At 41.3% G+C, this 27,869-nt stretch overlaps 3 protein-coding genes across 4 annotated transcripts; 2 read left to right on the forward strand and 1 right to left on the reverse strand.

The window, feature by feature from the left end:
- The first annotated feature begins 354 nt into the window (after positions 1-354).
- On the forward strand, positions 355-4,285 carry kin (Kin17 DNA and RNA binding protein). The gene is made up of 12 exons (XM_077500114.1): positions 355-577; positions 676-770; positions 945-988; positions 1,185-1,307; positions 1,375-1,559; positions 1,646-1,694; positions 1,767-1,818; positions 2,043-2,160; positions 2,236-2,364; positions 2,428-2,527; positions 2,605-2,705; positions 3,496-4,285. The coding sequence occupies exons 1-12, from the start codon at positions 464-466 to the stop codon at positions 3,553-3,555; spliced, it is 1,170 nt and encodes a 389-aa protein (XP_077356240.1). The 5' UTR covers positions 355-463; the 3' UTR covers positions 3,556-4,285.
- On the reverse strand, positions 3,260-9,845 carry itih2 (inter-alpha-trypsin inhibitor heavy chain 2). Of its 2 annotated transcripts, none has more exons than XM_077500113.1 (21): positions 9,659-9,845; positions 9,530-9,562; positions 9,318-9,356; positions 8,850-9,022; positions 8,676-8,780; positions 8,063-8,225; positions 7,886-7,993; positions 7,685-7,813; positions 7,488-7,608; positions 7,263-7,427; positions 7,066-7,191; positions 6,810-6,991; positions 6,498-6,683; positions 6,285-6,424; positions 6,010-6,182; positions 5,785-5,934; positions 5,576-5,689; positions 5,310-5,508; positions 5,075-5,247; positions 4,065-4,176; positions 3,260-3,980 (listed from the first exon to the last, which is right to left on the reverse strand). In XM_077500113.1, the coding sequence occupies exons 1-21, from the start codon at positions 9,758-9,760 to the stop codon at positions 3,833-3,835; spliced, it is 2,841 nt and encodes a 946-aa protein (XP_077356239.1). In that variant the 5' UTR covers positions 9,761-9,845; the 3' UTR covers positions 3,260-3,832. The 2 variants fall into 2 exon arrangements, with proteins under 2 accessions (XP_077356239.1, XP_077356238.1); XM_077500112.1 differs by having other exon boundaries at positions 7,263-7,431; positions 7,492-7,608; positions 9,659-9,844.
- A 377-nt stretch (positions 9,846-10,222) lies between these two features.
- On the forward strand, positions 10,223-27,518 carry itih5 (inter-alpha-trypsin inhibitor heavy chain 5). Its single transcript, XM_077500707.1, has 14 exons — positions 10,223-10,461; positions 10,536-10,580; positions 10,912-11,075; positions 12,408-12,512; positions 14,918-15,171; positions 16,349-16,518; positions 16,590-16,706; positions 18,481-18,652; positions 18,772-19,081; positions 22,077-22,690; positions 23,555-23,608; positions 24,034-24,150; positions 25,546-25,923; positions 26,900-27,518. Exons 1-14 carry the CDS (start codon positions 10,336-10,338, stop codon positions 27,154-27,156), a joined length of 2,883 nt encoding a protein of 960 aa, XP_077356833.1. The 5' UTR covers positions 10,223-10,335; the 3' UTR covers positions 27,157-27,518.
- The last annotated feature ends 351 nt before the right edge of the window (positions 27,519-27,869 follow it).

A 27,869-nucleotide genomic window follows, 5' to 3' on the forward strand; every position in this document is an offset into this window, starting at 1 on the left:
CATATATTTTATTTATACATTTTAAACGCATGCAATGATTCTTATTAGTAAGCAATTTACCCAAGACTCTCTAACATGGCATTCTTTTCACCACAGAGAATCAGAGCTCCATTGAACAATTGAAACTACATTAAAAGCAAGTACAGTACTTCATGTCACAACCTCCTCAAGCTAATGGTAATGAATATCGGTTCTTCGGCTTCGATAAGAATACTGTACAAAAAAAAAAAAAAACACGAGACAAATTACATGGTGTCACTACTTCCAGAAAACCACAGAGGGCGCAAATTTATTCATGCCTCCATATTACCCAAAAAAGAAGAAGTTAAGCCTCTTCGCCAACATCTCGCGAGACGAGATGCACAACACCCGGAAGTTGCTAGGTCAACCGTGTTTACGTTTCGTTTCCACGAGCTTAGTTGGGTAAAAAAACGAATCTTTGTAGAAGTTTCAGCAAGCCGAAATGGGGAAAGCCGATTTTCTCTCACCCAAGGCGATAAGCAACCGGATAAAATCCAAAGGTCTACAGAAACTGAGGTGGTATTGTCAAATGTGTCAAAAACAATGCCGAGATGAGGTGAGTTATCCCCGACTAGTTGTTGCTATCTCTCGCGTAAAATTGTTATTTGTAATTTGCTTTCATTTTATGCGTCTTTCTCGTCCGTGTGCCACCAGAATGGCTTCAAGTGTCACTGCATGTCCGAGTCCCACCAGAGGCAGCTGCTGCTCGCCTCGGAGTGTCCACGCAAGTTTATGGACTTCTTCTCCAAGTAATGTAGCTCAAGATCAATGTATTTTTTTGAGGGAATAAAATAAGTGGGCCAGTGGACATTTTTGATACATTAAAATGTGATTTTTTACAGACATAGCAGCTCAGCGACATTATTTCTGAATGTGATGTACTGTAATCAAATAAATCAAGTTGCTGTTGTTTTTCTGTGCAGTGAGTTCAAAAGTGGCTTCGTGGAGTTGCTGCGGCGACGTTTTGGTGAGTTTGGACAACATGTGTAGTCGTTGACCCTAAAATTTTACATTTGTAAATTTGCCCCAATCTGACATGTTTGGCAGATGCTCAAACTCAAGTGACTCGTACTGCAAAGAACTGTGATAGGAACATTTGTATTTATTTATTTATTTCACCAAACATGATGGATCCTGTGGGTCTTCTTTTTGCATGTGTACAGGGACAAAGCGCGTTCACAACAACATCGTGTACAACGAGTACATCAGTGACCGCGAACACATCCACATGAACGCCACGCGCTGGGAGACGCTCACCGACTTCACCAAGTGGCTCGGACGACAAGGTTGGCAAGCTAGTAATTAAAATCTCTCCGATGCGAATATCATCCACAATTGAGTGTGTTTCGTCAGGTCTTTGCAAGGTGGACGAGACGCCCAAGGGCTGGTACATCCAATACATCGATCGTGACCCAGAGACCATCCGCCGGCAGGAGGAGCTGGCGAGGAGGAAGAAGCACGAGCTGGACGACGAGGAGCGCAGCGCCAAGTTCATCGAGGAGCAAGTCCGAAGAGGCCGCGGCGGCAAGGATGAGGAAGTGTGTTCCGAACAACATGAGCTACAATTATGATGGAGGCTTGGAGAACATTACTTATCATCACTTTTTTTTTCTTCATACTTTAGGAAGATCCAGTTTATACTGAGCTGAAGCGAGAGAATGAAGAGGAAAAGGGTAAATTTCACACATGAATATGTGTTGACATGAGTCCCCATTGCACTTGACTGTATTTCCTTCTCTTAACAGTTGCTTTCAACTTGGGTGCCAGTACATCACTGTATGGTCCTTCCACATCAAGGTATCTTGAAGCTAACTTGAACCTGCAGGCTCCATGTTTTTATTTTTTAATTTATTTATGAAGGACAATGCACATGAATCAATCAACGCAGCAAAACGGCATCCATGGATGCTCTCGTCTTTGTCCGGCGTCCCCTCTTCTTGCCTCACCCCTTGAGACTTTACTGTTTGTGGCTCCTGAACTCTTCTGAAATCTAATGATGAAAAACACCGTCCTCCTTGTAGTTCCCTCGTGGCCTCAAGCGCTCTTGCAAAGGCGTCGTCAACAAAGAGGAAAGAGCCGTCCTCCACTCCCGACTCACGGGACAAGAAGCGGAAATCCGCCCTGGAGCAGATAATCGAGGTAGCGTCTCGTATGACTTTTGGTGTCTGTTATATGTGTACGTGTCCTCGCTGACGTCAGCGTGTTAACGTTCAGATGGAGGAAAGGAAGAAGCAGCAGCAACAACCGGTCAAGACCGACCATTGGCTGCAGCCCAACATTGTGGTCAAGGTGGCGACCAAGAGGCTGGGCGATAAGTACCACAAGAAAAAGGCCGTCGTCATGGTAATCGCAAACGCAATGTACACGAGCAAGTGCCGCACATTGTGACAAACGTCTGCCCTGCAGGAGGTGCGAGAGAAATTCACGGCGGTGGTGAAGATGATAGACTCCGGGGATAAACTCAAGCTGGACCAGAACCACGTGGAAACGGTGATACCTGCGCCGGGTACGCACCCGCCGACATTTTGCAGTTACAACCGGGAAATACATGACGTGTACGAAACCTGACCAACGTCCCTGCAGGAAAACGTGTGATGATCGTGAACGGAAGCTACCGCGACACGGAGGCTGTGCTGGAGGGCATCGACGAGAAGAACTTCTGCGCTTCTCTCATGCTCGATTCAGTAAGTGTACTTACGTCCAGGTTGTTTTGATATCTGTTTAATCGGCTCATGATAGTTACTGCTGGTACAGTACATTCTGTAGAGTGAATTTGATTCTATTTCATTTATTATTTTTTTCGATTATTTATTTTACTCTCTTCCAACTCCAAGTGTAAATATTACTCTAAAACTGAGTTTATTTGGTCCCATACTAAATAGCATCACATTTACTGTACAAAATGTACTGTGTGCAAGACATAAGTGAAATTAGGAGATGTCCAAACTTTTGCCATTGAGCGTCACATCACATACAAGAAAATGGAAAGTAGAGAAGGACCTCGTCATCCTGACTTAGTAAAACATTTGAAAACCAATACACTATATTGGAGTTCAATCTATCAGTGGCCTATTAGCATAATTGTCTCAGTCAGTCTTTCTCAAACATTTAAAAGAAAATTTTCCTAAAAAGTTAAATCCAACTGAACTTGGGCAGTGATTCTTTCAAGCAGCACTAGAGTCGGGCAGATAATAAATACTCCGCGAATGGTGTGAGAACACAATGAATTGACACAACATTGGCGGACATGTGACTCTTTATTACAAGAGGAAAACCTTTACTTTTCCTTTTGCTGTCCACCAATCAACACGCAGCACAGCATGTCTGTGTAGATCTATCCCTTTCTGTGCTGCCTTTCCCAGCACAATGTTGCCAAAAAGTTACACATCACCCTCCAAAGCTGTTGATGCTGTTGTGAAATGTAGTTTTTGTTGCTATGGTAACTAAGAACCTAAAATCATGTTTTGTCATCAGGGTCCACAGAAAGGAAAGCGAGTGGACGTCGCCTATGAGGACTTCTCCAAACTGGCTTGAACAAACTTTTTTTTTTTTTTTTTTCCCTCTCCTTCTTCTCTAAAGGACTCTACTATGTCAGTTATTTTCTCTAAAATCCTAACAGACAATTTTTATTTTTTTTTTAATCACAAACAAGTCAAAGGGGCACATTTTACAGATGAAATTTTCCTTTCAATAAATTCAATGTAGTAGATTTCAATCTATAACATTAAGGAACTTGCAAATTGGACATCTGTGGGGAAAAAAATATTTTTTTCTTCTTTTTATTCCTATTTTGTTGTTGTTGAGGACTCCTCTATTCCGTTACAAGGAAGCTGTGGAGGTCAGGAACGATGTAGGCACTGTAGTGGCCATCGATGAACCCTTTTCCGCTGTTGTGTATGAACCAGCAGTAGACGTCAGAGCCGCGTCGTTTGTCCTGTCTGTAGTCCTTCTGCCAGCCCCTGGTGAGTGCAGTCAATAGGTGGCGCCATTTAACAACCAAAATTCCTAAAAGGGTCTTATCGCAAGGGGTAAAGAAGAGCTACCTGGTGACTTGCAGCTTGTTGCCCTTCACCTCCATGGTGGCCTCCTTCTTTTGGGGGTCGGTGCCGTCACGGATGTCATAAATGTTCACTTCGGGCTCTTGGGAGAACTGACCTAAGGGGCCATACACAACTTTTTGCCGTTTTGTATAAACAATATTTCTGTACATTTGTTCCGTATTAACCTCAGCACCTCAACAATAAATGTTGTGTTTTGCAAATAATGAGTAGTCTATATTACATGAGAGCCAATGAAATAATTCTGTCTGAACTCCAGCAGTGCCTTGACTTACTAGTTTAAAGACAGACCTTCGAGGGCCGGATTCCTGTAGGTTGTAGATGTTTCCCATCTCCAACACAGTTGATTTATGATCAGCTCATCAGAAAGCTCTGCATAAGCCTAATAACAATTGTAGAGGCAGGGATATATTGTCTGAGATGCCATTAGGGGTCAGTGGTGTCTGTGTGTTTATGTATGCGTGGGCGGAGCTGTGTGTGTGGGTGTGTCACAAAGGTAGAGTGATTGCTTAATCAATGTCACCTGTGTTCCTGAAAATGTTTGCTTGTTGGTACAGGAAGAGAGGAGGCAGGGTGCTGTTATTTTCTGTTGACCGCTAGATTGACTGCTAGATTCATACTAGATTGATGTTAGATTTTACCAACATATTGTCCCACACTGCAAGTTTTACCTTCAGTAATTGTACATAAGAAAGTATAGTATTGAAGAGTCAAATAAACACCTACAAACTGTAGTAAAGGCCTCAAGTTTCCATCTTGGAATCAGCGTGTCAGACAAAGCCCCGTCTTCTTATCTCAGTGACTCCATTTGGTTTGGATAATCACAACAACAATCCTCTTGATTGGAATCAGCTTGTGTTGGAAGAGAGAAACCTCCAAAACCTGCAGGACTCTGGCCCTCGAGGACCGAGTTTGCCCACCACTGACGTAATCCATTTAAAAAATGACCAGGAGCAGCAAAAAGTAGTTCTTCTACATTGACGACATGCAAATACCTATGAGGCCATGGACCAATGCTGAGTACTGGTTGTCGTTGGGGAGGTAGACACCCAGGAAGTCCACATTGACTGGGTGTTTCTTCCACACGCGGTGGAGAAGAACCATCACCTTGATGCCTTGGTTGATGGTGATGGAGACCTGCGAGTCCTTCACGATGGAGATCCTTACCCTGAATGGAAAAATAAAGTGATGACACCATCAGACATTATTTATGGGGCATTATCTGCTTACCCGTTTTGCACGATGTCCGCCGTGGCACCCCAAGTGAAGGTGTGGTTGTTCTTGCCGTCGGTGAAGGCGATGTTGTCGGTGCTGATGGTGACACTGATGCCGTCAGTCTGGTAGTAGACTGAGATGACCCCGAAATAGGTGCTCTGATTTTCTTTCTGCACCTTTTTGTTGCCGATTAGCTGTCCGTTCACCGCCACACCTGCATAACAGCATACAAAGTCACACTTTGGAAAGCCAGAGGTTACTTGATGGAGCTGGTGTCGTACCTGTGCTTCTGTCGCTCACCAGGTTGAGGATGTGGCCGGGATTGGAGTTGATGTTGAAGCAGACGTCCATGTTTCTTTGGGGCAGGTGCACAATGAAGTGAGGGTCGTTGTCCACTGGGTGAGCGAAGATGTGTCCGAGCATGCAATAAAAATCAGTTAACGGGTAGACTTGCATGGTGCAACCCGCAGATAGGGAGGTGAACATTTACCTAAGTTGACCTGCTTTGGCAACGTCCATTCCTCTGGGCCTTTTTCCACATGGCTGGGCGGCGCTGGCGTAGTCATCTGGACCCAGGGTGGAGGCTGGTAGACGACCTTCACTGGAGGTAAAGTCCTCGTTCCTCCTCCCATTCCGCTTCCTATCCACAGACATTATTTACTGGATGAAGCAGATCAAAATGACTCCTGGTTGTGGCAGGGCTTCTGTCCAGCACCTGAGCAGCAGCCTTGTTTGGGATCCTTTGGGGAGTCGGCCAGCAGCCTCTCCTTGCTGTCCTCGCTCTCCACCAGCAGAGCGGTGAGAGGAGTGACAAACTGATGCTCCATGGCTAACGCCAGGATGCGCTGGGTGATCTTTCTCTTCTTGGTGGCGGTTGGCGCCAAAGACCTGACAAGTTGGAAGGGACAGTGAAGGGCAATGAAGGACCGATCCATTGGCGAGGTTTTTGTTCAAGTAGTGGTCCGATTGTGTGCAGGTATTGGGGTTTACCTTTCACTTATCATCTGTTTGATGGTAATGTAAGCCCACAGCTGCCTGGCAAAGCCTGTGAAGGAGTGCTGCTGCTTGGCCAGCTCCATGTCCAGCTTGGAAGTGTCCACCTCCGTCTCCAAGGTGATGTCCAGCAGGGCCTGCGGCATGAGAGGAATGTGATGGAAGACCGGAAATTACCCCCACCCTCTGATTCTTTCTTGTTTCACTCACACCCGATGCGGTGGTGAAGCTGGTCAAAGTGTCGCTCTCGGACGGTTGCACCTTGCCGGCAACCACCAGCTCGGAGCCCCCGAAGTATTTGTCGAACTGGTTCTGCGTAACGTCAGACACAGAATCCTCTGGGAACTGGACGGCGATCCTCCGCAGAAGAGGATTGGATACCTGGCTGTAGAACGCCTGCAGGGAACATCAGGAAACACATATATACACAGATACTTGGGTCACTTATGCCTCTGCATGTTTGTGTTTATATTTATCTTGATAGCACAAATTTGTCATAGCTGTTTCTGAATGGCTTCGTACCCGTAGCTGCTCGGCTGCGTCATGATTAGCAAAGATGCGCTGGGCGATACCGCGGTTGTCCATGGCGATACGTTCCAAGAAGTCGTAATCCACGTCAAAGCCAATGCCCAGGGAGAACATGGAGAAGTCCTCCCTCATCACCTTCTTCACGTTCTTCTGAATGGTGCTCAGCTTGATCTCTCCTGCAGAATCATCCATTATCTATCTGAGCCAGCTGCCTAAATGGCAGGATTTGATTGGCTGGTCGGAGACTCACCCACTGTAGGGTCACCATCCGACACCAGGATAATCATGGAGACAGATCGAGGGTCGATAAGCCCCTGATTGGATGCCCTCACCAGGATCTGCACTGCTTTCATTAGCGCTTCATTGATGTTGGTTCCTGGGGATAAAAGGTTAGGTATGAGCAACACAAAATTCTTAGCTTTCTAATTCGTATATGTGTCGTGTTACCTCCAACTGGTTTAATGTTCTGGATGTACTTCTTGGCATCTGCAATTTGTATGGAGGATCCAGGAACCAGGTCTTCGCTCCAACATCGCACATTGTGGTTGAAGTCGATGATGCTGAACTGATCGTCAACAGTGAGGTCGTCCAAGATAGCCTGCATGGCCTCCACTGTCTGCCAGAAAGGACTGGAAGTCAATCGTATCGAACGGCCACCATGTTAACAAGGACTTGCCTGTTTCATCTTGACCCCCCACATGGATCCACTGACATCGATGACAAACACAATGTTTTTGGGGAGTGGTGACATGTTGGAAGGGGCAAAAAAGTGGACAAAGTGGCCATCTGAGACCTAGCGGGACCGATTGGTCTTGATCAGTCACAGTTTGTCAATGTGTTAGCAATAATTGATTGTCAGTGTCGGGGACCTGCAGCTCGCCAGCATTGTTGTCCCGCTTCACATCGTATTTGACGTTCAAGGTTCCGTCAATGGCACTTTCTGTGCAGTTGTCGCACTTCCTCTGCTGCTGCAGGGTGGGTTTGAAGACCACATGAGCCTGAGGGACAGTGGTGACATATACCAGTTAGGAATTTCCACTGCAAAGCAAAACATGTGGCGTTAGTCTTACTTTCTCTGGGGACTGCGTCACTGTGACCAGATCGACAAACTTGTCGCCTAGATTATTGGATGTTTCCAGTGTGGCGATTCCATTTGGCTCAAATATGTATACATCCACCTAAAGACAGACGTTAAAGTTGCATGAAGACCTTTAGGGTTTCTGCTAGTGTTCTGATGGTGTTTATACCTGGAACTGAGGCACCAGTCTCCCAGGCTGCAGATGCAGTGAGTGCTCATAGAATCCAAGCTTCCTCTGCATCATCTCCTGGTAGTGTAGCTCAAACTCAATGTTGCTTCCAGGAGGGACATGCACCTCCGTCTTAAAGGTCTCCAATTCCTGGGAGTTAGCTCTGTTGTGTGGAAACATTCAAGCCTCCCTTAAATTTGACTTCTTGTTTCCCTTGGGACTTTTTGACCACAGAAAATCATCCTACTCTTACTCCATCTCTCTGCAAGTCTTCTTTCATAACACAACATCTATAAATCTGGCAGCTACATCGCCAGCATTCTTTTACCAATACTGTCCCTTTGTCTGTTGATCAATATGTCTCCAAACTATACAGCTGGTCTCACTACCGTCCCATCTGTTCTGTCTCCGCTCTCTTCTTAACCTCCCTTCCATACTCCCGATTACTCTGAACAGTTGATGACAAGTACTTGAACTCCTGCACCTAATCCACCTCTACTCCCTCTAAGCTTACTATTCTACTGGTCTCTCTTCCATTCACTTTTACCTCTTACACTTTCATTCGCTTAAATGCTACATTTGGGTTAAATCCAAGAGAGATCTGGCAGACTACCTGACGATGCCAGCGGCTTTCCCTTTGGCTCGTGCCTGAGCGTACAGATTCCTAGCCACTGTCTTCTCCTTCACCGAACCTGTGAATGTGATGCCGTTGACATTCCTGAGGCGCAAAAAGCAACAGGTATCAACTCTGAATGTTATGCGTTGTCAATCTGCTGAGTGCCCTCACATTGTGAAGTTGGTAATGAAGGCTCGCTTGGGGATCTGCACATTGAAGCCAATGGTCTGGGCCTTGGAGCCTGAGTTGACAACGGAGCTTCGGACGGTGGTATGGGCGAACCGTGACGTGATCCGGCTCTCCACCTTGTAGCTCTTGACGGTGATGTCATCTCCACGGATGGCCTGGGCAGGAAGGTAAAGTTTAACGTGAGCTTTGAAGGAGGTTCTGGCCTGAAGGAGAACTTCACAGGGGTCCGGGATTCCATGCTATCCCTGGTTTGACTTGAGCGACATCTAAGACTGCCATCAAAAAGCTCAAACTGAAGTCCCTGGAACCATCGTAGGACTGATACAGAACCAGGTCAATAACCCATCAGTCACGGGAATGTCCCCAAACAGCATGTTATTGATTTTTTGAGATAAGGTCGAACTCTTGTTTTAGTGGTGAGACTTTAAAACAACAAGTGGAGAGCCATACCTCAAAATCTTCCTGCTCCTCGCTGGTCAATACTGCTCTCTAAAACACAAATAAGTCATCATGCACAATTTTTTGCAATTACTGTAATTTATACTTTATATGTAACATGTAGAAATATTGTTCATGGTTCTTAGTGGATTGTCTGCAGAAGACTTAGCTCCTGTAACACGGTGAGGCATACTCCTCCATTTCCAGTTCAAACAATATCCCACCTTATGTCTGTCACCATAATGCCGAGGGTCTGACTGGTGAGAGAAAGTTGACCATTGGTTGTTTATGAAAACATGTCGTAAGGGATGTCACAGCATCTGTCAATTAGGACCACCTTCAAGCTCACCCACCTCCTCATCCTCCCATTCGCCGTCGATCACAAATTCAAAGCAGCAGGTCTCTTGGAGGCCCAAGATCCCAACGAGGAGGAGAAGAAGAAGCTTCCGCCTCATGTTGTTAGTGCTCCGATCGTCCTACTAGCAAGCAATGTTTCTTTGCAAATGCTTAGAATCCACACAAGCGACTGACTCCCAAATCAATATTTGTAACCAGATGGGAGGCAAACTTTGAAGCTTGACCTGCACATTGGGCCCGAGTAAACAGTTGAACAAGCCCACTTACAGTTTGTTTTTCAAGATGTGGAACACTGATGTCACACTCACTATCAGATTGATTCTAAAAGTCATCCTGAGTACATTAGCCTTTAGCCTTTAGCCTGTAGCCTTTCATAATCATTCTATTCCCAATTTCACCTTTTTTTTTTTTTTCTCTCTCCTTACCTCTACCATGTGGACCACTAAGTTAAGATAACTCAGTTTTGAAAGAAAGTTAACTCCCTGATAGCGTAAATTCCGACAGTCAGTGAATGCATCACTTAGCGACAAGTGGCGCTCATTCATCTTAAGACCCTTTCTTCCTCCTCTTCCTCCTCCTCCTCTTCTTGTTGCTCTCCCTCCCCTAGTGGGTGGGTGACGGCTACACGCTCAAATCTTCTCACTAACTTTGTGACACGAGCAAAGTGAGGAAGATGAAAATGATGCTGCTGGTGGCTTTGCTGCTTTTGTGCGGCTGTTGTTCCACGCTTGGCCAAGTGAACTACTTCCAAAAAGATGACTATGTTGATGCCGACTTGGAGGACTTTGATTTGGATATTGTAAGTGTCTGCTTATGTTGGCGTTTTTTGTTTTTTTTAAACTGAATTAACTTTTTTTTTTTTTTTTCCTGCAGGCACCTCGCAGAGTTCCACGACAGGTGAAAAACACCCTCATGAAGGTAGAATTCTTCTTCTTGAGCAAAATATTCTTTATTTGGATTACTAACAATGACCCACATTTCTTTGGACCAGTTTACATCAATTAGAAACGTTATACTTGCGCCTCTTTTGGGTGTGACGCGTACAGGAGATGGTGCCAAGTGCACAGATGTTCCTTCTGATCTGATCTGATCTGATCTGATGTCAGCTCATGGGAGTTGAATTCCTTTCCCATCTGCACACTTCTTCTATTTCATCAAAAAGATGCACTCATTCAGTGGATGCAGGAATAGTTCTTGAATTTAACTTATTTTAGCACATTAACAAAGCTGACTTGTTCTCTCTGTGCAGGAGACGAGGCCTCACATTCAGGAGCTGTCCGTCAACACTACCGTCATCTCCCGTTATGCCTTCACAACGGTGCGCTGCATCATGCTCAACCGGCATGCCGCCGCCGCCGACGGCGTCTTCCACTTTCCTGTGCCGGCTGGCGCCTTCGTCTCCAACTTCACCATGTGAGAAGCACACGCTTAATTAAAGTACACACAAGTCAGGGATATTGGGCTTTCTTATATATATATATATATATATATATATATATATATATATATATATATATATATATATTATTTTTTTTTTTTAAGGGTTCATTTAAAAAAAAATAGTGCTTTAATTTCATTTAAAGTTCCTTTAACACCACAAATGTTTTTAACGCACTTGGAAAGCCTGTACTGGGGGAATTCCAGTCACAATGTAGCAGACACGTCCACGTCAAAATTTATCAGTAATAATTTTAATAAATAGTGAATATATTTGTGGAGCCTGGGGTCAATTTGTATTTGACAATTTTATAAATGTGCAGAATTTCACAAGTTACTTCATGTTAAAGATTAGGTAGCTCTTAATATGGAAAGAAAAATGCACTGAGCTGTCAACAATGTCTTGCAAATGCAATTATGCCATCTAGTGAGAGATAATGACTTCGACACAATATCACTCTTTTTTCTTTTTTTTTAAATTTAATTATTATTATTATTTTACAGTACAGTTCATCCTTTTAATTTTAACTCAGTTTTATGAATTATTGTACATTTAGAACTGATATAAAATTTGTGATGAATCGTGAGTTAACTATTGAAGTTATGCAATTAATTACAATTAAAAATTTGAATTGCTTGACATAATAACAAAATTCTTGGAAATTGTGCATGTGAGCATAGATAGCTCACTAACTACACATCACAATTGCACCAAACAGGATCTTACAGGGTCTTTTGAATGTTTCAGTACTTCTTGCATATGACCATTATTAATATTATTATTCTGAGATTGGCTGGCGACCAGTTCAGGTTGTACCCCGCCTACTGCCCAAAGCCAGCTGAGATAGGCTCCAGCACCCCCCTGCGACCCTTGTGGGTCATAAACGGTCAAGGAAATGGATGGATGGATGGATGGATATTATTATTATTATTATTATTATTATTATTATTATTATTTATAATAATAATAATAATAATGGTTCATTCATGGCTCAAGCACTTTAATTGTGAATGTTGCCATTTGACTCTTTGCTGTAGAACAGCGAGTTGTGCAAAAAAGTACCGAAACATTGGATACTTTTGGTGAGTCGTACAGATGACATCAGGATCAATGAATGCTGCTTGTAAGAAATATGCTGCTTTCCCGTCGCCATGGAGACATCGAAGTGTTGACAAAGGCCTGGAGAGCGTCTCACACCGCTTCGACATGCCATAAACCTGTGTCAAGGGGAATTCAGGCTCTTTTGTGTGAGAAAATGCAGTTAAAGCAGGAGCACTAATCCTCTCACTTTGACCTTCCAAACCCAGGATCATCGCAGGGCGTGTCTACCAGAGCCAGGTCACGCCGAAAGAGAGGCGGAGGGTCAAGCAACCAGACGGCAAAGGTCGGGACAAAGAGTCAGGTGACACAAGGTGAGGTATGTGTGCTCAGTTGTTCCTACTCTCATCTTCGTCCGCTGGCCTCTAATTGCACCTTTTGAGTCACTTCCTCTTTCTTCATGCTTCAAGCTTGCAAACATAAGAACAACTTCAGTGTGTGAGTGTGTGCGTGCGTGTTCGCCAAAAGAAACACACTTGCGCGTGATATGGAAGAAGTGACAGAGAAGAGATTGGGAGGCGCAAGAGGAGGATGAAGGGTGGGCGAGAAGTGGAATAATTGACACTTGCATATTGATGATGACATCACCTCCTGTTCTGTTGAAGTCATCATTTTGCCGCCGCCTCCACTGTTAATGATTCTTCATCATTTGTGTGTGTTTGGTGCATCTTTCGACATGTGCAGCTAAATTTTGTACAAGTATTTAAAAAAAAAGAGCAAAAAAAAAGCACAACCTGATTTGATTCAGTTGATTAACTCAGAATTCAGCAATCTTGATTTAATCTAAACATAATTTGACTTCAAATATGTTTACTCCTTTTATTTATTTTTTTCATGATAGATGGATGGATTTGTTTTTCAATGCAAGTGTATCTTGGGATATGAGTGACCTGAGTTACTAGTTTTTAGAGGTACAAGCCGGCATATATTCCTTACCCTCTGCGAAGAATGTTTTAGGGTTGGTTTTAAAAAATTAAATAATCGATATCGAATCGATTTGCCTTGTCAAGCTTGATATCGATTCATAAAACCATTAATAAATTTTTAATATATCTCTTTTTCCCATATATTCTTAATAAAATAGAATTTTGAGGACAATTTTTTTGTATCACACTGTTTTCTTGAAATTTACTGTTTATGTGAATTTAAGTATTTTCTTACATTTATGAAAGACCTGACTTATTGCACTTTATGGCAATTCGGGATCTTTTTCATTTATATTTACAATTATTGAATTAGGATTATGAAAACATCTCATCCATGCTGATATCAATGCTTATGTAACACTTATTAAAGGGATAGTTCGGATTTTTTTACATGAATCTCTATTTCATCCTCACCTCCAGTGTGTGCGATCATCACTGACTTACCCCTGATAGCGTTCTGTGACACGAGTTCTGGTCCGGTGTTGGATGAGAGAAAAATAGTCCAGCAAGTTGTCTGGGGTCACCTAAATAAAGCGTTTTTCTCTTCTCAAAACAATTTGTGTTCAAAAGAGTGTGATACATTTGCACACTAAACTCGTTTCTGAAAATAGTCAGGCGCCATTACCGCCCGGCACTACTTTTCTGTTCGTTCGTATCACTGCGCGGAGCCCCGCATACAGCTGATCGATCCGCGCGGCTTCCGGCTTCGAAAAGACAAACGACTTGTAGATTAGTGCGCGTCTATCAGCTGTATGCGGAAATAGAGATTCATGTAAAAAAATCCGAACTATCCCTTTAAGTGATACTTTCGTGTTACTTTCATGTTTGTGGACTTTTTTTTTTTTTTTATCATTTCCTGGATATTTAATAAGAATTGATGTTCCAGAATTAATCAATATCAGATTGAACTGAAGTGAATCGAATAATTAAACTCGAATCGAGCTGATTTTTTGTGAATCGAAATTGAATCAACTGAGGAAATTGAAATGGATGTATCCAGCCCTATTAACTAATTTTCTCCCAAAAACGTATAAATACGTTCTATTTTAAATATTACCAGTGTTCCAAAGACGTATTTCTAAGTTGTTTTCTTTCTTTTTTTTTTTTTTTTTTTTTTTTTTTTTTTTTTTTTTTTTTTTTTTTTATACTAGAACATACAGAAGGCTTTGATGCAACCTCTGAACTGAAGAGAAGGGTTGAAGCAATGCTAGTTATTACAAAAATGGCCAGCAGGTGATGGCAGAGTATAAGAGATCAAACTGGGCCATGTTGCAACAAGCTGTTTTCCCTACAGTTTTAAACAGATTTTTTAATAATGATGAAAATTAGCTATATTCTAAAGAAAATTGCTGCAAAACGGAAATGGATAGAAATATACTTTTTTTTTCTGATGAAGGAAGAGACTCCAATCTTTCTTTTGGTAAGTTCCATGTTTTTATAGCAATAGAACACAATATTCTGTAGGCCTTGCAAAATCAGTCAATCCAGTAAAACAGCCGGGAGTGGAGGAGACTGGTTCAGTAAAAATGGCTGGGAGTGAATGAGTTAATATTATAGTGGCTTACTGAGAAGCTGTAACCGGCGCCATTTATCAACATATCTGTTTTATGCCCCCAGGTGGCCATGACACAAACAGAGCAGTTCAATGTCCATAGAATTAAAGAAAATAATGTTAATTAATTTTAAGCAAAATCAGCCAAAATTACAGCCGCATTTTCACAAGTTCCAAGTACTTTTATCTGTTGTTACTTAGAATTCCTGGAACTATAACAAATTTCGATCTCCCCTGCTAGTTCCGACTCTGAGTCGGAGGTGTTCCGCATGGCGGCCAGTATTCCGAGCGGCAAGCGTGCCGTCTTCCTGCTCGCGTACGAGGAGCTGCTGCAGCGCCGGCTTGGCCGCTACGAGCACGTGATCAGCCTGCGGCCGCTGCAGCTGGTGAGCCGCCTGCGGGTGGACGTCACCATCGTGGACCACTTGGCCATCACTACTCTTCAGGTGCTTCCTCTCCGCCGGAGCGGCGGCACCAGCCCGGCAAGGACTCCAGGTTTGTGTACAATGAGAGGGACCCCTGCTATATAAGTCCATGTCATTCGTTTGCGTTATTTTCATCAATGCTTTTTTTTTGTTTGTTTATGGGTTTTCACATTTTACAGATGATCTCTGTTTATTGTATGTGAAGTAAACTGATAGAGATCATATAAAAAATTATGGGTGTCAAGCGATTCAAATTTTTAATCTTAATTAATTGCATGACTTAACTCACGATTAATCGCAAATTTATATCTGTTCTAAATGTACAAAGGTTTTCATACTCTTAACATAAAAGTGGAAAGAAATGTTAAACAGAAATATGGCTGCATCTTTTCGGCATTGATACAATAATTTAATTGAGTTAAAATTAAAAAGATGTACTGTATTGTAAAAAAAAAAAAAAAAAAAAATGAACGTGAAATTGATTTGTGTTGAGGTCATTTTTCTGCCACTAGATGGCAAATTGTATTTTTAAGATGTTGGTGATAGCTCAGTGCATTTTTATTTTCATATTAAGAGCTATCTAACCTTTAACCTGAAGTAACGTTTGAAATTCTGCACATTTTTTTAAATTGTAAAATACAACTTGACCCCAGTCTCCACACATATATGCTCATTGGATTCCTCCAGTGCAGGCTTTCCAAGTAGCCGCACGTTAAAAAAAAAATAGTGACGTTAAAGGAACTTTAAATTAACTCAAAATTAATGCACTAATTTTGACACGCCTATAAAAAAATATTTTTTTTTATATTTATATATATTTTTTTCCCCCTGCCTCATGCTTTAAACACATTTAACCTTTTTGACAGACCTTTTCAAATGTTTTTTTTGGTACCTTCTCTCACTCACAGTTTCCCCCAAAACTTGTCATTTCCAGTTGTAGATTATTATGACTGACACAAGAAAAGTAAACATTGAAACACTAAAACGGCCCATCAAACCTTCTAATTTCATCCAAAGGAGATCCACTAGCTTAATGCTAATATAAAATGTGAAAAGCAAATTACAGGCTAATACCAGTCAGCATACTGCAGATGCTGGTGTGGTGATAAAACCTTAAACAATTGCTACTTTACGCACACACTAGCACCAAACATGTCCAGTCCAGTAGCTTCATACAAACAGATAACGCGTAATGCTAACAGAAATTAGCATGGCGTGAACACCTCAAACACAGTCTCGTGCTGCAGCCAAGACGGAGCCCCCCATCACCACGACGGTGCAAAAGGAACGGAACATCTGCAAGGTCACCTTCAGCCCCACCATTGTTCAGCAGGCCAAGATCACCACCAACGGCATCCTGGGAGATTTTGTCATCCGCTACGATGTCCAGCGGGACATGGGAATTGGAGATGTGCAGGTACGAGTTCTTCTTCTTCTTGGCTCTCGTTTCGAGTGGACTTTGGAACTCTCGCTGTGTCTCAATTGCAGGTTCAAAACGGCCACTTTGTCCACTATTTTGCGCCCAAAGACCTCCCGGTGGTGCCCAAGAATGTCGTGTTTGTAATCGACACCAGCGCCTCCATGCTGGGCACCAAAATGAGACAGGTAGGACTCTTCACCTAAGGACAGCTACATTACTGTGCTCCCAATCCTGCATCCAGGGAGGAGTTTTTCACAGAACTGATAAACACGCGAGCCTTACAGATTGGCTCTGAGTCAAAAACAGTCCCGTTGCGTTGCGGAGCACAAGGCCCGAGCTGTGAAGCAAGAAGGTCAGTATCCATCAAGTCATGGAACTTTTGAGACAACGCTAGCCTGGACCCCCGTGATCCCCGCCCCCGGCCATCTCCAGATCCTCGCAGGCGAACAACGGGCGGGGATTGATGCGCTCGCACAATGGCGGGCTTCACGGCGGGTCAAGCATCTGCTTCTGACCGGGAGCGTATACATCCCATAAAGATTCCAGTGCCAAATTATACAACGCGCCTACACACACAATGTTTCCCACAATGTTCTGTCCAAAAAGCCATAAATTAGGAGGATTATTGCAACTTCATATATTACACATATCTTTTGGTAGATTTTTTTTTTTATGTCAAAATCAACATACCCTTTTCTTTTTTTTTGGTAATTTATATTTTATTATCTTTTCCATTATATATTTCACTGGCATTAATTTATTTCTTGCCAATCCTTCACAGACAGCTTTGTTAGCATCACTTTGCCATCTTTCTTTAACGTATTCACGGTTGTTTCGTTTTTAAAAACAAAACATTATACAGTTTTGAAATTGCTTTCTGTATTTATGATCCAATCGCATCCATTGCCATTTTTATAATACTAAGCAATGAATAATCTTTTTTTTTTCTTGCCGCAAATAATGACATACCTGCAGAAATCCTGATTTTGCAGATGATGTCAATCTTTTAAATTCTGAAAACTCAGAACAGAATGAGTCTTCATAACCTCCCAATGCAACCCTTTCCCATAATTTGGACCTCATCCATCCGATTGAGTGTAAAATCTATACATAAATTGAGGTGTTAAAATTAGTGCATTCATTTTTAATTAAGTTAAAGTTCCTTTAACGGCACTAAATGTTTTAAATGTGCGATTAATGACCACAAGCCTGTACTGGGGGAAATCCAGTCACAAAGCAGCAGACAGTTCCATGTCAAAATTTAGCAGTAATAATTTAAAAAATTTGATTACTTTTTTTAATTGAATTAAAAAAAACAAAAAACAAAACGAATGCATATATGTGTGGAGACTGGGGTATTTTACAATGTTAAAAATGTGCAGAATTTTGCAAGTAACTTCATGTTAAAGATTAGATAGCTCTTAATATGAAAAGAAAAATGCACCGAGTTGTCTTACAAATGCAATTATGCCATCTCGTGGCAGAAAAATACCTCAACACAAATTAATATCACACTCATTTTTTTTGAAGTACAGTACATCTTTTTAATTTTAACTCAGTTTTATGAATTATGAAATTACTGTATCAATCAATGACTAAAAGATGCAGACAAATTTCTGTTCATTTAACATTTTTTTTCTACTTTTATGCTAACTCGTTAAAAAAGATATTGTGCATTTTATTGTACATTTAGAACAGATATAAAATTTGTGAATAATTGTGAGTTAACTATTGAAGTCATGCAATTAATTACGATTACAACTTTTAATCGCCTGACACCCTAAATCATAAGAAATCCATCCAAATTTTAACAGATATTTATCACCAGGCATAGACTTATATTTTGTTTCCAGAGAGAACAACATATTTCATCTTTTTTCCCTTTTCAAATGACATATTTTTCTCGTAATATTGCAACTTTACTCCCATAAAAAAAAATTTCCATCTGTCCCTTGCCAGACAAAAGATGCCCTATTCACCATCCTGAGGGACCTACGATCGGTCGATCACTTCAACTTCGTCAGCTTCTCTAACAAGATCAAAGTGTGGCGACCCAGCGGCCTGGTGCCGGTCACGCCGCTCAACATCCGAGATGCCAAGAAGTTTATCTACACGCTGATGCCTACTGGAGGTCAGAACATCGACTGCCATGTTCTCGCCATATCACACATACAGTATAGCAAACTATTTAAAATGACTGCAAAATTATGGCTTAAAAATGTTGTGGATATTGTTGTGTGTGACTCACAGGAACCAACATCGACGGCGCCATCCAGAGTGGCTCCGCCCTGCTCCGCGACTACCTCTCGGGTCCCCACGTGGGCCCCAACAGCGTCTCGCTCATCATCTTCCTAACGGACGGACGGCCCACGGTCGGGGAGTCGCAGTCGGCGGCCATCCTGGGAAACACCCGCTCGGCCGTGCTGGACAAGTTCTGCATCTTCACCATCGGCATCGGCAATGACGTGGACTACAAGCTTCTGGAGCGCATGTCCCTGGAGAACTGCGGCGTGATGAGGCGCATCCGGGAGGAGGCCGACGCCAGCGCGATGCTCAAAGGGTAAGGAAGGAAGGGACTGAGAGTCACTGTTAAGTGTTGGCAGGTACAGTGATGTCTTGAGATGCGAGTTTAATTTGTTTTTTGACTACATTTGAAACTAAAAACATCCTCAAATCATCTTTCCCCATTGAAATGAATGCAAATCCCATTAGTTTGTTCCAGGCCACTGGAACACTAACTAACACTAAACTTTAATGTCTTTATAAAAATAATATGTATTTTTAAAAAATTATACAAATTTAAACAAATAGCTACCCACCTAAATTTTAAAATAAAATTTCAACATAAATAGTTTTCCAAAATTTCAATATAACTGAAAGGGGATACTTTACTTATTTGGCCATTTTTGGCAGTCAAATGTGAATATTTTGCCTCTAATAAATGTGATATCTTCATTATTTTTCACATAAATGACATCACAAGGGCTCAGCTAACCAATCAGAGCTCAGCTGTTTTCTAGGTTTGGTCATGTGCCATTCACAAGCTGAGCTTATTTAGCCATTTTAATGTTTGACTGACTGTTTGACTGCAAAATATTAATATTTTGCCTATAATAAATTTGATATTTTCATTATTTTTCATGTACAATTAGTACCTTTAAAAACACATTTTGCAACTTGATGTCGTCTGAACCAATTACAGCTCAGCTTGTGAATGTCACATGACCAAACCGAGAAAACAGGTGAGCTGTGATTGGATACCTGAGCCCTTGTGATGTCATTTTCAGTCGACAGCAAGTTGCAAAATGTGTTTTTAAAGGTACTATTTGTACATGAAAAATAATGAAAGTATCAAATTAATTATAGTCAAAATATTAACTTTTTATTGCTATAATGGGCTAAATAAGCGAAGTATCGCTTTAATATATAATAAGTGCACGTATTTCCCAGTGTCAGCAACATCTTTTAGAAAATCAACCAAACATCTAAATAAATAGGTCTCTGAAGTTTACCCAGTTTTAAATTCATTTCTTTTCACCCATGGATATTCATAGTACCAACATAATTAAATCAAATGTAAATAATTAAACCCATTGTGCATTTTGATGACTTCATTCCAGCTCCTCTTGGTGTATGGCGCATACTCTCAATGACCAAGTTTTAATCCTCCCCGCTTTTGTAAGCCGTCTTTCATCACGCTGCGTCTGGACAAAGAGCGGCAACGTCTCGCGCTGACAGCCGCACTCTTTCAATCAGCTGGAGAGCCTGCGAGCCCCCCTCTCGTCTTTCCTGCTCTTTTATTCGCGGGCGTCGGCTTTCGGCCCGGCCGGCCTGCGACCTGTTTGCACAGCGGCGCGGGGAATGCGCGCGCGTTGTGTAACCGGCGTCTGAGCATGCTCGGAGATAATAGGCCTCGCGCGTCTTGAGCAAACATGGCTTTGGGCTTCACGGCGGCGTGACAAGGACATGGATGGAGGGTTTAGTTTTCTTTTATGGAGGTGAGCAAACTCTCGAGTGAGGCGACAAGCGGATTTGCTTGCTTCCTGGGCAAGAACGGGATGCAGAGAATTTTGAATACGTACATGTTTTTTCTTTTTATGATCTAAGAACTTTAAAAGCTTTTTTTTCCCCCAGAAGTGTGTTTGGATTGCAGGAACATTTGTCTAAACTTTGTGCCTTTTCTCAGTTTTTTGAGATATGAGCAGCGGATCGGCTGGCAAATTGTACATTGTGTATTTAAAACAACCGCACATCTTTGCCTTAATAATGCCAAACATTCATATATATATATATATATATATATATATATATATAGTCTTCCCTCGCTATAACGCGGTTCACATTTCGCGGTCTCGCTCTATCGCGGATTTTTTTTTAAGTGCAATTTTGCATATTTTTTTACAGTAATATACCCATTTTATAAAAATTTATGAAGTTCTGAACATTATCAATGTTTGAACAAGAGAGAAATGGGAGAACATGTAAATGCCTCAATGAGAAAAGTGTATAAATTGTGCGGTTGGGGATTTTTGAGCCTTAAAACATTTATAAGAGTTGTAAAACATAAAGCTAACTACTTCGCGGATTTCATTTATTGCGGGTATTTTTTGGAACCTAACCCCAGCGGAAAACGAGGGAACACTGTATGTATGTATATATATATGTATATACATATATATATATATATATATAATTTTATTTCCATTTATATTTATTTTTTTATTTAATTTTTTTATTATATTTTTTAAATGTTAATATTTTGTCTATAATAAATTTGATATTTTCATTATTTTTAATGTATAATTAGTACCTTAAAAACACATTTTGCAACTTGCAGTCAACTGAAAATGACATCACAATGTGCTCAGGTAACCAATCACAGCTCAGCTTATGAATGTCACATGACCAAACCGAGAAAACAGGTGAGCTGTGATTGGCCTGAGCACATGTGATGTCATTTTCAGTTGACAAGTGGCAAAATTATTTTTTAAAAGTGTTAATTGTATGTGAAAAATAATGAAACTATCAAATTAATTACAGACAAAATATTAACTTTTTATTACTATAATGGGCTAAATAAGTGAAGTATCCCTTTAATAATTAATGTTCTTTCTGATTTTTTGAAATACTGATATGTTTGATATGTCTGTGTATTATTATATTTTTGACAGTTATAAATGTTCGAATTTAAAGCATTGTGACCGAATGTATCAAATATGAAAAGTAATTTGTGGAAGTTGACTTTCAAAAAAAAAAAAAAAAAGTTCAAAAGGAGCAATGAATACTATTTACAAAGAATCAGAATTTTCTCTCATATATTTCATAGTTCAGGCTTTATAGGGTTTTAAAGTCCACTTAATGGGCTAAAAGATGGCATCTGTAAGAGTATTTTATAACCCTTGAGCACAAACTGTGGACCAACAGATAATATAATATACTCACAGGCATATAGTCTTCATCCTCCGCGACGAATGCTGAATTTTACTGCACCATATATACATCTAGTGTAGTGAATATTGGACGTTTTTATTCCTGTCTCTTTCTCCGATGTTCAGGTTCTATGAAGAGATCGGCACGCCGCTGCTGTCCGACATCAGGATAAACTACACGTCGGACTCTGTGGATCACGTGACGCAGCACCTCTTCACCAACTACTTCAATGGCTCCGAGATGGTCGTCGCCGGCAAGCTGAGCAACATGAGCGCCGAGTCGCTCCACGTTCAAGTCACGGCCAGCAACAACGACAAGACGGTCACCCTGGAGACGGAAGTGCCGCTGCGGCGGCAGGAGTTGGAGACTGAGAAGCACGTGAAGGCGGCGGCGGCGAGAATCCCAGGATCGGGAGATGCCTTGAAATGGTTGGCAGCGGACTTCGTGGAGCGCGTGTGGGGATTCCTGACAGTGAAGGAGGAACTTCGCTCACGTCTGAGCAGCCGAACCAGCCGGGAGAGGGAAGAGCACGTCCGGCGGGCTGCCAACCTCTCCCTGGCGTATCACTTCCTCACCCCGCTCACCAACATGCTGGTGGACAAGCCCCAGGTCTTGGCGGACGGCACCATGGCACCTGCCTCACTGGCAGCTAACGAGGTGCCGGATGACGAGGAGGAGGAGGGAATGTTACGCAGGGAAGTCGACAGACAGAGTTTAACTCTGAGCAACAGCATCAGAGGTAAGATTCAGTAACCAAACTACTACACAACACACAAAATGTTAAAGGGGCTGTCTGCCGGATTCACTCAGGAAAGTGCACTTTTTAAATACAGGATGTACACACTTTAACTTTCTCTCAGTCTACACATCTGTGTTTTTGTTAATCTTTTGTGGTAATTTCATCCTAAACCCCCACCTCCCCAGCCTGTATTTTGCCATTTTGTGTTTGTTTTGTAAACAGCGGGACGTTTCTGTAGAAAGACAGTATTTACAACCCTCCAGCCAATCGCAGAGCAGGGGGGTGGCGTGTCGCAAACGGGGCCGGGCGAACGTGTCAGCTGCGTAACGTAACTCCCGCGGCAATTTGAAAGCACTCACGGATTATTTTTTTTTTCACTCGCTTACGTGTGTGAATGACTGAGTGAAGAAAAAAAAATCCTGACATTGTCCGAAGCATGAAATAAATAAATGTGAGAGCAGAGCATTTTTATTGATATTTAATTCTATTTAATTATATATATATATATATATATATATATATATATATATATATATATATATATATATATATATATATATATATATATATATATATAAAATTTTGTTTTGTTTTTATTTCCATTTATATTTATTTTTTGTATTTAATTTTTGAATTACATTTTTTTATATCTGTTTTCATATTTTCACTTTAGTTCACATTATTTCTATTTATTTATTTATTTATTTATTCATTAATATTTTTTTATTTGTCAGTTTTGGTCCTCCATACTGTACCTCAGCTCCTTTTTATCAGACCATTGAACAATTTGACGTGTACTTTCTATTGTTGTGCTATTATGACATTTAATGAAGACATTAAACCAGCATTTCCTCCTCCTTGCAGGTCAGGTTGAGAGGAGAGCCACCAAGAAGTCAGTTACCATCTCCAAAACATCAGGTGACGCCACATTGTCAACACTGCGGTTCCAAAGGACGCGTTTAAAGTGTGGCGGGGGGGAGCACTAGGGGATGTCCAGTACTTTGGCTTTGCCTGTAATTTGTGTGCTGTTCACAGCATGATGAACATGAGCTGGAAGGGAGGAAGAGGCACTAATTTGTGAGCAGCCAGTTGGAAAGCACTTGTGAGGTTTTGTTAAGATGAAGAAGAAGAGGCAGAAGCAGCCTAATGGCCCTGTCATTAGGCTGCTTTATCATCACTATCATCTTAGTGACAAGTCTGTGGAGGCGCTATGTGATGAAACCACATTATAACCATCAGTCATCTCTCATTTTATGTAAAACGAGCTCATTTGAACAAGGCGTAGATCCTCTTCCTGGGAATTAAAATCTACTAAAAGCTGCTTTTTCCTTGCTTCTCTCCAGCGGATGGTGATCCTCACTTTGTGGTGGACTTTCCTCTCAGCAAGATGGCCGTCTGCTTCAACATCAATGGCGAGCCCGGTCACGTCCTCCGTCTGGTTTCTGATCACAAATTCTCCGGTAGGGAAAAAAAAAAGCGAACAATCCAATCAACCGATGATTCCTAGCCATTGCACCGCAGTCTGAAAATGATCTCTTGTTTCTAAGTCAACAGAGCAGTCTTGAAACTAGAAATTAACTTTCTAAGACAGTGGTTCTTAACCTGGGTTTGATTGAAACACGGATTTGGTGAATCAGTTTCAGTGGTTCGGCGGAGGTCAAGAGTCGAGACAAAAACTTGCTTTGCCTATCTGTGTTGCAGGGAATTTGCTGCGCTGAGTAGTCGACTTGTGATTATTGTACATTGCTATATTATTGTAATCCCTTCATACTAGCTATGTCGAGCCAAAAAAAGAAAGTGGTCAGATGAATATGTGCAATATGAATTCACATTCACGTATGGTGTTCCACAGGGTTCCATTCTGGGGCCTCTGCTGTTTTCATTGTATCTGTTTTTTTTTTTTTTTTATGTGCTCCATAAATATATAGCGATACACTATTAACCCAAATTAGCAGAGCTAATAAAAATTTAAAAAAAAGTGAGGGTGCCTCAATTGAGTTGTTTCCTCACTTTTTTTTTTTTTTTAGTTAATTCAAAACTTTGAGATCAGAATCAGATTAATTAAAAAAATAATAATAAAAGTTGTGGATGCCATTTTGATAATATAACATAAATTATTATTAATTTATTTAAAGTTTACATAACCAGTTAAAGAAACTGAGAACAGATTATCATTTACAATGAAAACTGCAGACAGAGTAAAATAAAGCTAAAATAAAATTACAAATTAACCAGTAAAATAAATTATTAAATATATAAACAAAACATAAAACAAAATATAAAATAATACATCAAATTTTATTTTTTTGTATGTAATATATAAAATTAATTTAATTGTAAATATTACCTTTTTTAAAATAATATAAACAAGATTAAATTTTATCACGAAATAACTACATTTTATTAAGTTACAGCTAATTTGTTTTTAAGTTATCCATACCCAAAAATTAGGAGGCCAATAGTTCAATTTAATCAAATATTATTAATACAAATTACCCATAAAAGCATGAAAAGTGACACCAACTTCAAAAAGTTAAGTTAGTCGCAGTTTAAAAAAATAAATTAAAAAAATAAAGTATTACGTAAAAGTATCCATCCATCCATTTTCTTGACCACTTATTCCTCACAAGGGTCACAGGGGGTGCTGGAGCCTATCTCAGCTGGCTTTGGGCAGCAGGCGGGGTACAGCATGGACTGGTTGCCAGCCAATCGCAGTTGTGTGAAAGTATTGTGTACCTAATCTATTTGATTGTTTTGGATGTTCGGGTTTAGAGTGCCATCTGATCTATTCGATGCCCTGAGAAAAATGAAAATGATGCCAATGCGGTTTACACGCTTCATGTGTGTTTGTTCAGGCGTGACGGTAAACGGCAAACTCATCGGCGCACCGCCCCCGCCGGGTAGCCGCAAGCTTCAGCGCACCTACTTCAGCAGCATCACCGTGGTGGTGGACCGCCCCCGCCGCGCCTACATCGAGGTGACGCCCACCAAGGTCATCTTGGACGGGTTGGACCGCCTGGTACTGCCGTGCCACTCGAGCGCCTCTGTGGAGAGCGGCGTGCTGTCGGTGGCAATCGTCGGCGGCTGCAACGTGACGGTGAGTGTCGGCGGCAACGTCAGCTTGGTGGTCCTGCTGCACCGCTACAAGAACCCGGCGCCCTACCAGAGAGACCACCTGGGTTTCTACATCCAAGATAGTGAGGGGCTCTCGCCCAGCTGCCATGGCCTGTTGGGTACGTGGAAACTTTTGGATTTTTTATTTAAATTATTAATCGGCCACCGATTATAATCAGCCGATTATTGCCCTTCAAACATTGGCCAAAAACAATCAGCCAATTAACTGATTGTTTTCCCCTTAAACGTTATAATTGAAGAAAACCCAAGTATCCGATGCTGTCAAAGTACCCTGAATGCACCATTTTGCCTGCGTAGCATTAGCAACGAGCAAGTGTGTAGCATGTTATTCTGTTGTCCACAAGCACCCTTTCAGCTCTTTTATGACACTTTAATGGAGTTAACTGTAAAACTAAACACACGACGATAAGAATTACATCCACTGTATATTTAAATACAAAACATGCTTTGTTTTTAAAACATCGCTAGCCTAGTGCTAATGCTAAAAGAGAAGGGAGGATCCCAAACGCTAACAGGAAGTTAGCATCGACTTCGGGAGTGTTTTTCCTTCAAATATTGAATGTTCACACATCAATGCTGTGGGAAAACATACCCTCAGCAGGTAAGATAACACTATGCAAAGGGACAAATTCTCCCAATCTGTGAAAAACGAGTTATTTTAATAGAATTCAATCACAACTTTGTTCTGTGCTCACTTTAAGTGTGTACACCGTGGCTGCGCGGCACCACACTGCCCCCACAAGGCCAAAACATGCAGGAACAGCCAGTATTGGCTCTTATTGTTTTTCAGTTGCTATTATTTTAGTATACTCTGATTTCACTTTCTTACTGTTTTATTTTGTCATTGTTCTTTCAATTTATATTTAAGTTGATGTTTCAAGGATTCAAAGAATTTCTTTTCTCAAAATTCAAGGATGCAAACGTCCAAAGACTTTCTTTTTGTCTTAACACACATTTCTGCATGACATGCATGAAGTACAATCTTGGTGTTGACATCTGCCTAAAAAAAATGCATACAGTATTGGCCGATTTAAATGTATTTATGGGCTCAACTATCCTTTCACCTCCTCACAGGCCAGTTCCTGCACGAGGAGGTGCGCGTGGTGGAAGGAAATCCAGGGGAGAATTCCACGTCTGCACTCCTGAAGCTGAGGGGCCGCTCGGTGCCGGTGATCCGCAAGAGCCGACGCATCTTTGGCGGTGCGCAGAGCGTGGACTGCTGGTTCGCCAAGAACAACGGCGCCAAACTCGTGGACGGACGCTACGAGGACTACGTGGCGTCGCACATGTTCGACACAGGCGAGGGGCCGCATGGGAGCAACGCAGTGTGAGAACCCCCCCCCCGGCCCAGGTACTCTTTACTTTTGAAAATCAGCCATACCCCAGCAGAATGTTGCCAATATGCACTAAGGGATTATTTTGGTTCCCCTTACCATTTAAGGAAACAACAAAAACTGTTAAGTATGCAAATATCTTCCCTTATCTTTTTCTATTGGACATTTTTTTTTTTATGGCTGTGTAAATAAAATGTTTAGAGTAGTGATTCTCAACATGTATTTTATTTTCCTATTGATGCAAAGATGTAAAATAGTGCTGTCATTATTGAATATTTTTAGAATCGATTAATCTGTCGATTATTTAATCGACTAATTTGATTCATTTTAAGTTGGCATTAAAGTGTATTACAAAAGCATTTTTTACCCTGATTACAGTTCATTAACCAGTGATTGGTGTTTATTTTGTATTTAGTCGTATAGTGATTTAAAATAAAAGGGGGGATTGATGTTGTACTATGATATCGGTTCGGTCAATGTTTTCCAAAGTAAAAGGTCTTCGCATCAAGGAATTCACCAGCTCACATCTATCTTCATATGTCAGTCATCTTTTATTTTTGGCCACAGATTACATTCTGTAAGGAGCACCTTGGTGACCACTACCAGAGATCAGATATTTAAAAAAATATATAATAAAAAAAAAAAAATGCTAATATATAAAATTAAGCAACATATTTGGTCCAACTTCAAAATGATAACAATATGTAAAG

Source organism: Festucalex cinctus, chromosome 16 (assembly GCF_051991245.1).
Source record: "Festucalex cinctus isolate MCC-2025b chromosome 16, RoL_Fcin_1.0, whole genome shotgun sequence".
Classification (NCBI taxonomy): domain Eukaryota; kingdom Metazoa; phylum Chordata; class Actinopteri; order Syngnathiformes; family Syngnathidae; genus Festucalex; species Festucalex cinctus.

Coding starts and splice junctions, on each gene's coding strand:
- kin (XM_077500114.1), top strand. CDS start 464: ATGGGGAAAGCCGATTTTCTCTCACCCAAGGCGATAAGCAACCGGATA. Junction 771..944: donor TTTATGGACTTCTTCTCCAA/GTAATGTAGCTC, acceptor TTTTCTGTGCAG/TGAGTTCAAAAGTGGCTTCG. Junction 2,528..2,604: donor AACGGTGATACCTGCGCCGG/GTACGCACCCGC, acceptor ACGTCCCTGCAG/GAAAACGTGTGATGATCGTG.
- itih2 (XM_077500113.1), bottom strand. CDS start 9,760: ATGAGGCGGAAGCTTCTTCTTCTCCTCCTCGTTGGGATCTTGGGCCTC. Junction 9,563..9,658: donor GCGAATGGGAGGATGAGGAG/GTGGGTGAGCTT, acceptor TTCTCTCACCAG/TCAGACCCTCGGCATTATGG. Junction 9,023..9,317: donor AGGAGCAGGAAGATTTTGAG/GTATGGCTCTCC, acceptor CTTCCTGCCCAG/GCCATCCGTGGAGATGACAT.
- itih5 (XM_077500707.1), top strand. CDS start 10,336: ATGAAAATGATGCTGCTGGTGGCTTTGCTGCTTTTGTGCGGCTGTTGT. Junction 19,082..22,076: donor GCCAGCGCGATGCTCAAAGG/GTAAGGAAGGAA, acceptor TCCGATGTTCAG/GTTCTATGAAGAGATCGGCA. Junction 23,609..24,033: donor TACCATCTCCAAAACATCAG/GTGACGCCACAT, acceptor GCTTCTCTCCAG/CGGATGGTGATCCTCACTTT.